This window comes from Ostrea edulis, chromosome 1 (assembly GCF_947568905.1).
Source record: "Ostrea edulis chromosome 1, xbOstEdul1.1, whole genome shotgun sequence".
Taxonomy (NCBI): domain Eukaryota; kingdom Metazoa; phylum Mollusca; class Bivalvia; order Ostreida; family Ostreidae; genus Ostrea; species Ostrea edulis.
In genome coordinates, this window is record NC_079164.1 from 79,237,155 (window position 1) to 79,250,983 (window position 13,829).

Consider the following 13,829-nt stretch of genomic DNA (forward strand, 5'->3'; position numbering starts at 1 on the left):
AGTACTTCAAAGATGCAAGTGACCCAATAGTTCTAAACAATAAAATAATACACTGTTTAATGTATGCAGATGATGTAATATTACTGTCACACTCAGCAGTTGGTTTACAATGTAACCTTGATAAATTGCAAAAATTCTGTTCTGATTGGTGCTTGAAAGTCAATATTGATAAAACTAAAGTTTTAATCTTTAACAAGGCAGGAAGATTTCTCAAGCAAAATTTTATTTTGGAGAAAAGGGAAATACAGTGTGTCCCCTCTTACAGATATTTGGGAATATATTTCAATACAGCTGGACATTTTTCTAATGCTCAAGAGGATCTGTACAAAAAGGCAATGAAAGCATATTTCAAACTACATAAAGATTTTTTATCATTACAACCTAGCATTAAAACATCCCTTCATGTCTTTGATCACACAATCAAACTAATTTTACTCTACGGCAGTGAGATTTGGGGAATATTTAATCGCCCTTCTTTTTTCAATCGCAATGATATCTCCTTACATGATTTTTACTCTAAATTAAAATGTGAAAACCTTCATGTAAAATTCTGTAAATTTATTCTAGGTCTTCATAGAAAAAGCTCAAACTTTGCAACACTATCCGAACTTGGCTGGTTTCCACTACATTTTGATGTAGTGAAAAATATAATCAAATATGTAAACAGATTAGAAAATCTGGGTACTTCTTTTCCTCTACTAAATGCTGCATACATACAAGGTAAGCATAATGCTTGTACATTAAAATCGCAGTCATGGTATGGTGTGGTGCAAAAGTTATTTGGAATTGTTGGAATTAGAAACAATCATATTGCAATCAATAACCTATCAATTTTTAAGAAAAAATGTGAGGAATTGTTATGCAATCATTATTTGAAAGAATGGGGACATATCAGAAGTTTACAATATGGAAAACTTGAAACTTATGTTAAATTTAAAACTAATTTTGTTTTTGAAAACTACTTAACACTCTTACCACCTGCACAATGCAAAGCACTTGCAAGATTACGTACATCAGTGCACAATTTACCAGTAAAACGAGGTCGTTATTCAGGAATCCCTAGACATTTAAGATTTTGCACAGTGTTCTTCTTGTAAAATTGGTGATGAAATTCATCTAATTTTTGAATGTTTAACTTATAACTCACTCAGGCAGAACATGTATGAAATTATAAAACAACAATGTGAACATTTTTCCAGTCTTGACAACATGAATAGATTAATATGGTTACTCAATTGTGAAAATACTGATGTACTTGTAGCCCTTTAAAGAAACAATATAAAATGAAACATGTGAAAGTTCAAACCAATATGTTTATACATAATTATGCAGTCCTTGTAAACATGACATGTTGACTTAGTACCAATGCACCGTCCCGTGGTATCTTTTGCATTACATTCAATCATATGTACTTGTACTACGTGCCTATTACTATTATTATGTGTCATTGCATATATTGTTATTATTTTCTTCCTGTGTGCATTTCTGACTGTTTTGCATTAGGATACACGGTGGTACTTACATATATTACATCAAGTAATGTCTCATGTTATGTACATTGTCTAAGCTCATACTACTAGTATTACTGTATATTATGTGTGATCCATATGAAACCATATTGCACATATGAACTCATTATAAACATGACATGTTGATCTAGTACCAATGCACCGTCCCGTGGTATCTTTTGCATTACAGTGGAGTTAATCATATGTACTTATACTACCTTTACTATTATTACATGGAGAGTTGCTATGTACATGTATATATATATATATATATATATATATATATATATATGTGTGTGTGTGTGTGTGTGTGTGTGTGTGTGTGTGTGTGTGTGTGTGTGTGTGTGTGTTATTTTCCCCTATGTGTATTTCTGACTGTTTTGCATTAGAATACACGGTGGTACTTACATATAATACAAATAAGTATTATCATGTTCAAAATGTCTCATGTATGAACATTGCTCATACTAATAGTGCATATTTTACTCTTGTTTTGTTCTTTTCTTTTTATCGTCATTGCACATTGAAATTTTTTAACAATCATGTATGCTGTATGCCCGAGAGGGCCCTAATTTGGAAATAAATCATATTCTATTCTATATCAACACTTCGCGCAAGTTACGTCCCTTGTCCGCCATATAGTATTTCCTTACGTTGACCCTTGCAATGTTCTTATCTGAAGCTTTGAAATGTATTATTTTCCCATCAATTGAAGTCAACTACAATAATACCCTAGGGTGGGGAACCCATTATCAAAATCAGTGTGTAAATTGGTATAAAAAACGTCAGACAGCATATCTATCAACGAACACCGAAAATAATATACGTCACTTCACATTACCTTATATTAATATCAGTGCTTATATCACTATTCAGTAGATATATCATTTTTCAGTACATTATTTCAATACAGATATCAACTATGAAAACGAGATGTATTTTTCGTAAGATTTATATTTCTTAAGATATTGATTATCTTTCCACATAATGACAAGTTCATCTATTCAGCTGCTACTTGCCATCTTGCCAGAAGTCCATTTTCTTTATTCACATGAAATTTAAATGCATGCATGTATTGGATTACAGAAACATTGTTCTCTCTCTCAATCTAATTAAAATCAGATCCGAAAATACGCTCACAATCGCTACAATATTTCTTATGCAGAGTATACGGCGGGGATCCAAGAAGTCTGATTTTAATTAGATTGTTCTCTCTCTCTTTCTCTCTCTCTCTCTCTGACTGTGTGTGTGTGTGTATGTACCGGTAATAAACTTTCACATTCTAAACAACCAAACACGCCGTAATATGTGGTTGTCTGTCTCTACGTATTAAAACCCAAAGGGTCGTGATTGATAGGAAATGTTACCCAGACAATCGATTTTCTTTCACATGTATCGATTTCCAGTTAAACTTAAACAGAAGAGTTACAATGAAAATTGATTACAGTCTAAAGATTTAAGTACACGACCGATAAGTCGTCTACCAGAATTTCATTACATTTTAAAATTAAAACGGCATTTCCTCTTTACATGTACTAATATAAAGAAATCAGAGTTAAAATATTATATAATATAATTAACTTTAGAATTAATAAATTCCTGATGTACAGAATTATCAGTTTAACACTAAGGTCTTCTTTTAGATAGTCATCGATTTAAAGACATTGAGAAATACTCTGTGTAAGGGGTGTGCCTAAAGGGAACACGGATTACAGCGTTCAAGTGTCTCCTCCACCTCCACTATCCCCCAACAAAGACACCGACTTGTAAACAGGATCGCTATGACGCACAGGGAAGGCGTAACTCAGGTATCTCTCACCAGAAGTTCAGGACGTAGAGCAGGGTTGTGGGTAGGTACATAGTTCATAAAAGTATGTATTAGCGTGTATATATATATATATATCACGTATATATACACTTGCATATAATTATAGTGTTCGTATACAAAACATTTATCTCAAGAGAGCAAACTAAACCATGCATCTATTTATCTATTTTTTAAATATAGATATCTGCATAATTTTTTTCATTGTGTAACATTAACGGTTGACATTAACCTACTGAATTTCAGTATATTCTATAATGCAATTTCATCATTCATAGCAGATACATGTGAATATAATTGTTACTCTCATTATTCTCCAATTTGGTTGCTTTTACAAAGATGACATATTTTTCCTTTTAAGTATAGTTTTGTTCCATCTACAACTTCAACAAGAATGCAATGATTGGTCGCTGTAAATTTTTCAAGTACATGAATATTTTTAAATGTTTACTGTAAAGTATTTAGATACACTCAAATCACGTGTACTGTAAAAACCATATGTAGAATAAACCTCTTGATGACCCTCAATTTCTGTAGATGCGTGTATTGATCTTTCCTATTTGGATTGACAGCACATACATCACAGTGACATAACGAGCATATATATTTTTTCATAATCCATTTCTCATGATTTTATAGAATTATTGAAATGCATTGTCCTTCCAACATGTTTTTATGCTTGCTAAATATGAATTCAGTATTACAGATACATTTTTTGTCGTCGTAAATAACATTCTGAGAGTAAATTTATACAGCTATCACAAAAAGTACAATCGGTGGCGTATATAGGAAGTGGGCCCGGCTCGATTTTGACACACATACCTTAAACAGACGCGTAACATCGATTTTCAAAGAGGACAACCCGGAGAAATTGTTAACTTCAAAGTTATAGTAAATGAAAGTAATCCTAAATGAGAGTAAAAGTAGTACACGCGTTTAATTCAGTGGTTCAAACTTACGTTTCCTCTCTTATTTCCCACTATAAAATTAGGTGGGGGATTAGCCAATAAATCGAACTTTACATGTAAAAATGACAGACTTAATACATGTATGTATGAATAACAGGAAAAGCACGTTATCCAAAAAAAAGTAGGGCTGCCACGAGTCTTAGAGTCATATTCTACCATGTTTCTATCCAATGATGGCGTGTCGTGGTAATAGGGAAAAAAAAGCACCCCAATATTGTCCCAGTCCGTGGTAATAGAAAACAATTTTCGCTCATCTCTAATTTTGCAACTCGTGAATTCGTCACTGGCTTATTAGAAAGAAAAACCAGGTCCAAATACAGTAGGTCAAAATGTTTCGGACAATTATCTCCTGAGAAAATTGATTTAAGGGTACTTGCAATAAAAATGTATAAGTAACTGATTTATCAGAAAATTGATGGCATATCGCTCTTTGTTATGTGCACTGCACTGAATTAATCATAAAAATGATACAAACAAGCAACTTTAATTAAAGTATTTAAATGGAAATTTAAATTTAAGAGTAATTTCTTTCATATGGCAAAAGCTGTTTTCGTAAGCGTTGATGGTATATTGAGAGATATCAAACTCACTCTTCGTCATGTGTGTAGCCCTGCATTAATCATCAATACCACCACGAATCCCCTTAAGGCTTTCACGAAAAACTTGAAATTTAAGGGTACTTTTTTCAAACGGTATAAGTAGGTGATTTCCTTAGGCGTGATATCTGAGGATTGATGGCATACTCAGATGTATAAAGGTCTGAATTAAATGAGTATATAATGCAAACGTCCAGCTTCTTGTGATTTTAAAGTAAACTTGAAATCTCTCAAAATGTAGATTGACGGCATATTGAGAACTCGAAATCACCTCTTAATGTGTATAGATCATAAATTCAATGAAAATATATATACAGCTCCTTTTAAAAGGTTTTCACGAAAAACATGAATTTTAAGGAATGTAGGCTTTTCTTCCAACGGTATACATGTAAGTAGCTGACTTCTTAAAGCGTGATATTGGAAGAATGATAACATTTGAGATATAAAAATCCCTCCTTGTCGGGAGTATAACTCTGAATATTTATTTTCTCCAATGCAAACACTCATTTACTTACTCTAAAAAAGGAAATGTGAAAGTTAAGGGTTTTTCAAAATTGATAAAGACCCGATATCACTAAACAGTGGTGGCATATTGAGATGTTAAAATCACTCCTTTTCGCACTCGGGTCACCTCCGTCGATTCCATCTAACCTCGGATGTATGATGCTTTCCGCCATAGTAGGCCTCATCGGGGAGTCTAGCCTAGGCTGCGTTCAAAATCGTAGCGGCTAGCCTAGATGCTAGACTAGATATCTAGGTATATTGAACGCACTGTATGAATTAACGCTTGTTATCCCTACGTAGGGCTAGCCTAGCACATAGTTCAAGGTCGTAGCGCTACCGGCTCGTACCCGCTACGATCTTGATCGCAGCCTAGAAGTAGGGTACCGGAATCTACCGAAGTTTGCCGAATGTCCTCTTCGTGTGTATATATATACATGCATATATATATATATATATATATATATATATATATATATATATATATATATATATATATAAAACCATGAATTCATTATTTCGTTAATGTAAACCCATCTTTCTTTCTTGAAAACCATCAGTAGATGTATAAGTTAATGGTTTTCTCCAAAACAACCTATAAGTTCAAATTCAAAATTTAATTTGACTTGAAATGAATAATTACATATACATGTAGTAAATACCCGCCTCTTTAATGATTGACACTTAGATTGACAGTTTATTCGTATTTTGCACCGCAAAGGTTAAGTAGCTGGTAAAATCAAACTAAAAGCATATTCTGATATGAAAATGACTTCTCTCCTTATAGATAAACCCAATAGATAATTTTATTCAGACCGGGTAATCTGGTCTTGTTACTGACTATCAGTAGTTATAGCCCTTATTCCTTGTATGTAGCTAGCTACTAGTATAGACAGGGTTCGAAAATTTTAACTTTTTCAAGCACTAGTCCGTACGGACTAGTCACTATTGATGTTCACGGGTACCTGTAAAGTGCGAAACGAAATCGAAACGAAATCTACCGAAACGAAACGAAATCTACCGAAACGAAACGAAACCTACCGAAACGAAACAGATTGTATAATCGAACTCTTTTAATTATAATAATTAAAAATGGTATCTCAGGCCCCTGTTAAAGTTTACACATATAAATAAAATTCGCCTCCCCTTTGATGTAGGCTTTCGGCTTGACTGATACAAAGTTTTAAAAGTTGGAAAGGGGGGGGGGGGGTGGGGGGGGGGGGTAAGCACAAAGCACATAAATACAATGTGCAATTAGCTTCGGATCCATAAATTTCAGAACGGAAGGTTACAGTCTCACAGGTCAGAGGTCTGGGGAAACACACTAAACGAGGGATGGGGTCGTCGGCGTTGGATCCGCTTTTGAGCATAAATACATGTTTCAGTATTTTTGTTCTAAAGACAAATATATGTATACATGTGGATATTGTGTATTTGTATGTAGTATATCAAACGGTGGATTCTGAATATGTCCTCCCGTTCTCTTTGTGATTTCTGCTTAAAATTCCCTTGTTCATAAGCCTTTGTAGTTTACAAAATGCCGACCTCCTCCTAATATTATTGCATTAAAAAAATTCCGTTTTCCGTCCCGTTTTCAATTCCCCGTCTTAGCAACACCCCAAATGTCAATCTCTCACCAGAGGGCGTATTACGCTACGCTACAACGATAACTCTGGGTAGAGATTGCCCAAATGTATAGAGTTTTTCCATTATTGAAAGTACTCGCACCTCAGCAGTTAGAGATAAAATAAGAGGTTAAGAGCTCTTCCTGCTTTCAATTTTCTCAGACACCAGCTTCTTCAAACAATGTATCTATGCCCAAAGGCGGATCCAACGCGGCGACCCCACCCCTCGTATAGTGTGTTTCCCCAGATCTCTGAGACTGTAACCCTCGGTTCTGAAATTTATGGCTCCGAAACTAATTGTACATGTCATTTAATCAACTACGGATATGTACTTTGTGCCTACTGCCTCCCCCCCCCCCTTTCCAACTTTTAAAACTTTGTAACACTCAAGCCGAAAGCCTACATCAAAGGGGAGGCGAATTTTATTTATATGTTGTAACTTTCACAGGGGCCTAAGATACCATTTTTAATTATTATAATTAAAAAAGTTCGGTTATACAATCTGTTTCGTTTCGTTAGGTTTCGTTTCGGTGGGTTTCGTTTCGTTTCGTAGGGTTCGTTTCGTTTCGGTAGATTTCGTTTCGTTTCGTTTCGCACTTTACAGGTACCCGATGTTCACTAGTCCGCAAAGCATTTCACTAGTCCGTCCAGTATGAAAGGTGAAGATAACGAACAGTGATCAATCTCATAACTCCCTATAAGCAATACAAAATAGATAGTTCGGCAAACAAGTATATCATATTTAATGATCTTCATTTTATTCAATAGTATTTAATGAAATCGAACACATCACAGTTGCAAGCAATTCAGTTTCTGACACCTACATAAGAAAAAGACCACCATACTTTATTTTGCATTCAAGATCTTCAGAAGCATACAGTAACCTCTCGAGTTAATCCTTTTATAAACGTCCATAAGTGCGTTCGAGATCGACGTTCCCGTTGTTTTCGTGCTCAGTTCTTACAGTCACAGGAGTTCGAAATTTTATCAATAAAGTCCATAAATTTCACTCGGTTGACCAAGCCATAAGTCAGAGTGTTACGAACTCCTGTGTAGTCACGAATGACGAGAACATGTGAGCACAAACGTGCTTGTTCTTAGATCACACCACTTGCAGTTCTTGCACCTCGAACCCGTTTTCGTGATACGTACTATACTCGGAGTTCAGAATCAGTAGGAATTTGTGCTCGTTCGAAGAGCGGCGGTCTCGAACGTACCCCATGTGTTTGGAAGATCAGGATGTCATAGTCACGCAAGCACTTAACCATGCAAGTAATCGACCATAGGTTCAAACATCTAAGAGACTCAGATAAATCTTGCTAAAATCTTAACCAATTCAAGATTGATTTCCGAATTTTCATTAGTCCGTACGGACTAGTGCTATAGAGAGTTTAATAGTCCGACACGTTTTTTTTTTTTTTTTTACTAGTCTCGGACTTACGGACATGAGGTAATTTTGAACCCTGAATAGATGGTTTTGAAAACCTACTATTAAATAAATTCAGCTACTAGTGCATAGATTCAGCTATACTAGTAAATAGATTCAGTTACTAGTGCATAGATTCAGCTACTAGTACCGGTAGATAAATTCAACTACTAGTAGATATATTCAGCTACTAGTAAATAGATTCAGCTACTAGTATGTAGATTCAGCTACAAGTACAGATTCAGCTACTAGTAGATAAATTCAGCTACTAGTACGTAGATTCAGCTACTAGTATAGAGATTCAGCTACTAGTACATAGATTCAGCTACTATTACATAGATTCAGCTACTAGTACGTAGATTCAGCTACTAGTACGTAGATTCAGCTATACTAGTACATAGATTAAGTTACTAGTACGTAGATTCAGCTACTAGTACGTAGATTTTGTGTGGGTCCGTGTACGAAGCACTTAAATGATCCAGATTGTCAAATTTTCGGGACGACCTGTTTCTTCTTCAGGACAAAACGAAAAGAATTACATAATGTGGCCAATATTAACAAAGAATAATAACAAAACAACAAAAACTAGTTTTTTGACAAATTTGACAATCTGGTTGTTCATGTCGTTGGTCATTTTAGTGCTTTGTATAATTTGTATTTGACCTTGTATACACGTGGTGAATCCGACACTTCTAGGTATCGGGCGTTGTTGGAACTTAGTGCTTTTAAAATATATATATATATATATATATATATATATATATGCATGTATGATACTATATGTATATATATGATAAACATACAATCTAACACCCGGTGCAGTCGCAAGACTATAATGAAGTACATTTTAAAGTGCGCACTTGAGGGGTACCTACCTCAATGTTTATTTATCCCTCGAAGATAAAACTTTTCAAGCCGTGATTTTCTTAATTTACGTTACACACATTCGTCAGATGCTTGGATATTAGGGCATGTTCAGTCGACTCACCAAAGACATTGATGATCAGTGAATACACAAACCGTTTCTGCTTACGGTGCTCTTCATCTGTCAGTTTTAAGACAGTTTGTGAGTGTTTGGAAGCAGATTGCCGTGTGTTGTGGTAATTTAAAGTCTTATGATCAATTATTGTTCTTGGTTACCTTTTAGCAATTGTTTCTTAATTCATTTAATTAATTTGATTGATATTGAACTGTCAGAATTGTGATCCACAATACTGTTGTATATACATGTACAATAATGATATGCTTGCATTTATTTCAATATCATTTCAGTTTAATTAATTTTGTTGAATCTTTGTAGCTGAATCTATTTTATAACAGTTCGAAAGTATTCTATAAATTAGATTATAATTACTTTATACATACATTTTTAAAGTTATAAGCTACTTGCATTCATGCAGAAATAATCAGTCATGGTCAATTTAATTTTGCTGTTGCATTTCATTTTTCTATTTCGAATCGAATTATCTAGAGCTGCATACAATGCTGATACTATGACTAGATATTTAGGTCTAAAAATTAAATATTGTTTCATCCTCGCCCGAAGTTCCTTTCAAATTCCACTGAAGGCTCGTAGAGCGAAAGCGCTTTGGAATAAATGTGAAATCTTCATCTAAATTTTTTCTATATTTTGCCTATACCAAGGACTTATTTTATTCATATACATTGCATTGATATATATATATATATATATATATATATATATATATATATATATTCATCCACCTTCGTGGATAGCGCGTTCCTGCCCAGGGGTCAAACCCGCAGATTGGTCAGTATTTTTTAAAAAAAAGAAGAAGACTTAACGGAGTTGTTTCCGTTTATTCTTTATAAAAAGTCTGGCAAAAAAAGGGTTTAGAAGTGAGTGTTCGTTTTTATCCGTGAAAATAGTACAAAATCCAATATATAGGAAGAACTAGATAGGGAGCGTATTACATATGTAATGTGTCATATGTCGTCTTGAAACTTTCCGCCGTGTAGATCTATTAGACTTTTTACGATGCAAGTACAGTATTTTAAAGTCAATCAAAATAAACTATTAGATCGTCTTTGTTTTGTTATAGAGTTACGTTCTGACATATATCTTGTAAATCAATGCAATATATTTGGAGTTGTTTAGTGCAAGTGTTTAGGGGGGATGGGTCAGGAATGCGATGTCGTATATATGTGCATATTGCTTGAACTCGCACCCGGTGTATTTTACTACCGATGGGTTTACCTAATACACGGAAGCACCCCGGGGTAGCGTTATGTCACGTGACACAAGGGCGTAATCAGTTAGTCATCTTCCGTTTTTACTATATCATCCCCATTCATTGACTATGAATTATTTCAATGACTATGCATCATTTCATTGATAGCCGTATAGTAAATTAATTTACTACGGAGACTGTGTTGCAGACACACCATTTGATTCACAATAGTCAAAATCAAGATTAGACTTGAGTGTATTTTATATCATTCTAGAAATCAAGAACGTGTTTGAAAGATGACAAAATGGATGCTATTGGTTATTGTGTGCTTACTGTTGGGAGCCGTCGTACCAGGTGAGAGGTCGTTTATTTATACACACTAATGATGATCCAATATCAACCGAATGATAACCTGGATAAGAAATTCCTATCTAATCCAATTATTAACAAACACCGGTGGGATATCGTGAAACTTTATCTATGTAATGTCATTGGTCACACCAATCGATTACAATTGTTTATATCAATATACGATATCAAAATCAAACATACATGTACATTCGTTAAATTCTAACCTTATCAATTTCAGCGACGAAAATAAATATTATTGTTAACAATTATAATTAATCCATGATTCAATTAGACATTGTGCTTTTTAAATAAACCTTTTAACGTTACTATTACATTTGATAGTATTTTTAAGTTAATCAAATATAAATGATTATGTTTTAAAAACATGCATATGTATATAAATTAATGATTGTACATTGTGTTTTCAGAGGTCCTTGAGGTGTATGACTTTGGAATTGACAGTGAAGGTCACGTGATGGAGGGATACTTATTTACGGATCTCCAGTTCGGGGACAGAGTGAATGTGAACTTGGGGGAGGGAGAAACGCCCACAGAGAACGGAAGAGATGTGAAGTATATCCGTCTCACTATTCGAAAATCCAAAAGTAATGTGGTAAGTTTGGAATCTATAGGGCGTTTTCCTCCTTCAATCTTTGAACAGAATATCATTTTAATTAAGTTATAAACCCATGTACATGGTGGTGTAAATCAACTGCATTGTTCACATGGGCATATCACAGGAATATACTAGTATTACACTTTCCATTTGATTTAAACAATAGTTATTTACGAAAAAAGGTAATGGGATTGGACAGCATGTGCAGCTTAAGAGAGAGAGAGAGAGAGAGAGAGAGAGAGAGAGAGAGAGAGAGAGAGAGGGAATCATTGTGGCAGCAATAAAAAAATGAAAGGAAAGTATTGTGTTCAATCCTTATAATTTCATCAATCATGCTACTTGGTATTTCTTGGACTGATATAAATGTATGTAGTTCCTGGGTGTTAATCAGGTTGTCACTTGGACTGATATAAATGTAGTTCCTGGGTGTTAATCAGGTTGTCACTTGGACTGATATAAATGTAGTTCCTGGGTGTTAATCAGGTTGTCACTTGGACTGATATAAATGTAGTTCCTGGGTGTTAATCAGGTTGTCACTTGGACTGATATAAATGTAGTTCCTGGGTGTTAATCAGGTTGTCACTTGGACTGATATAAATGTAGTTCCTGGGTGTTAATCAGGTTGTCACTTGGACTGATATAAATGTAGTTCCTGGGTGTTAATCAGGTTGTCACTTGGACTGATATAAATGTAGTTCCTGGGTGTTAATCAGGTTGTCATTTTGAACAGAGTCCACCCTCTTACATGGTGTTTGATACCGAGCACTTCTCCATCAACAGGGATGACTATCTGGTAGTGGACACTAACGATACCGCGCTCCTCAAACAGGAAAAGGAAATCAGGTTCTACGTACGTCATTTTCATACCTACTTAAATACAGAAATGGTCTGATTTTAGTATATATGATTTTAGTACAGCAGATTTGAAAAATTTGACGTTTTTAAAAATTATGAATGAACTCTAGTTTTGATATATTCATTCCTTTTGTTGCAGGTTGTACTAATCAACAAACAAGGTCGTGCTGTTTCAAACCCTCTTCCATTCATCGTTCGTATTGAGAAGGAGACTTTGACATCTTCAGACTATTCTCTTCATTCCGCCGTGTTTGCCGGGGTTTTGGTTTTGATCATTGTTCTGCTAGCATTAGGAATCCCGTTTGTGGTGAGAGCGAAGAGGAGATTCAGACAAGGAAAACCCGTCATGAAACTAGGCAGTCATCCGGGTTCTAGCCCGGATCTGAAGACCGCTGGTATGGTGGCATACTCCGTGGAGGACATTCCAGGGATGACCAGACAGACAAGCGAACCCAACTGGTACGGAGAAAATAAAATCCTTTCCTACGAGCAGGAAGTAAAAACAGAGAAAGTCGCTTTCACGAGGGACATAAAACAGTTAGAAAGGCAGATTTCACAGAGGCACAGCAAAACATCCGCAATGAACGATGATGACGGACTAGTGAAATACACAAAGACCCAGAACAGAGGGATTTTGAAGAATGGCGACACTAGTTCTAACGAGAATGGACACGTGTCCGTCACGGTTGATGTGTGCGGACCGTCCAATAAAGAACAATCACGGCTATAATGTTGCTATGATGCATTTCACCAAAGATTTACATCAGTTTTCATGAATGATTTTAAATGTCTGTCTCTGCGCTATGATTCAGTAAATGATCATTATGCCGGTAGTAAATGCAACATTATATACACTGGGTATGTTTCATAATTATGTATTTTGAATTATGTTTATTTATAGTTTTATACAATTATATGTAAATAATAACGAACATCGAAGTTGTTGAGTATTTTTTAAGCATTTAGGATTGCTAGTCTATATTAAAGTTATACATGTATTATTACACCCGTGTATAGAACGTGATAACTAGACTTGTTAGATAAAGTTGTGGAACCTGTCACCACGGGACGTCTGGGAGGTCTGATTGATTGTGGGTAACGTCCCTCTCGAGAAGTTTTCACTCATATGGAGACGTCTGAAAGTTCTGAATTTCATGATTGTCATAGAATCCCCTTGAACGCCATACATAGGTTAAATTTTAGGGCACTGCACCTACAGGCGGTGATGTCTCGATTCGAGTGAAAAATCATCGATGTGACGTAAAACACATGTACACAGATATGCATGATGAATCCCTCGCAACACAGTAGTGGCGAGATAAAGTAAATTTACATTTGTCCGTTATGACTAGTACGTGTGTTTGAA

General features: G+C 35.0%; 1 protein-coding gene across 2 annotated transcripts; it reads left to right on the plus strand.

Annotated features, from left to right (window-relative positions):
• Positions 1 to 3,210: 3,210 nt before the first annotated feature.
• LOC125679574 (uncharacterized) lies at positions 3,211 to 13,395 on the plus strand. Of its 2 annotated transcripts, none has more exons than XM_048918894.2 (5): positions 3,211 to 3,358; positions 10,916 to 10,995; positions 11,421 to 11,605; positions 12,339 to 12,458; positions 12,603 to 13,395. In XM_048918894.2, exons 2-5 carry the CDS (start codon positions 10,938 to 10,940, stop codon positions 13,191 to 13,193), a joined length of 954 nt encoding a protein of 317 aa, XP_048774851.2. In that variant the 5' UTR covers positions 3,211 to 3,358; positions 10,916 to 10,937; the 3' UTR covers positions 13,194 to 13,395. The 2 variants fall into 2 exon arrangements, with proteins under 2 accessions (XP_048774851.2, XP_048774849.2); XM_048918892.2 differs by lacking the exon at positions 3,211 to 3,358 and adding an exon at positions 9,265 to 9,549.
• The last annotated feature ends 434 nt before the right edge of the window (positions 13,396 to 13,829 follow it).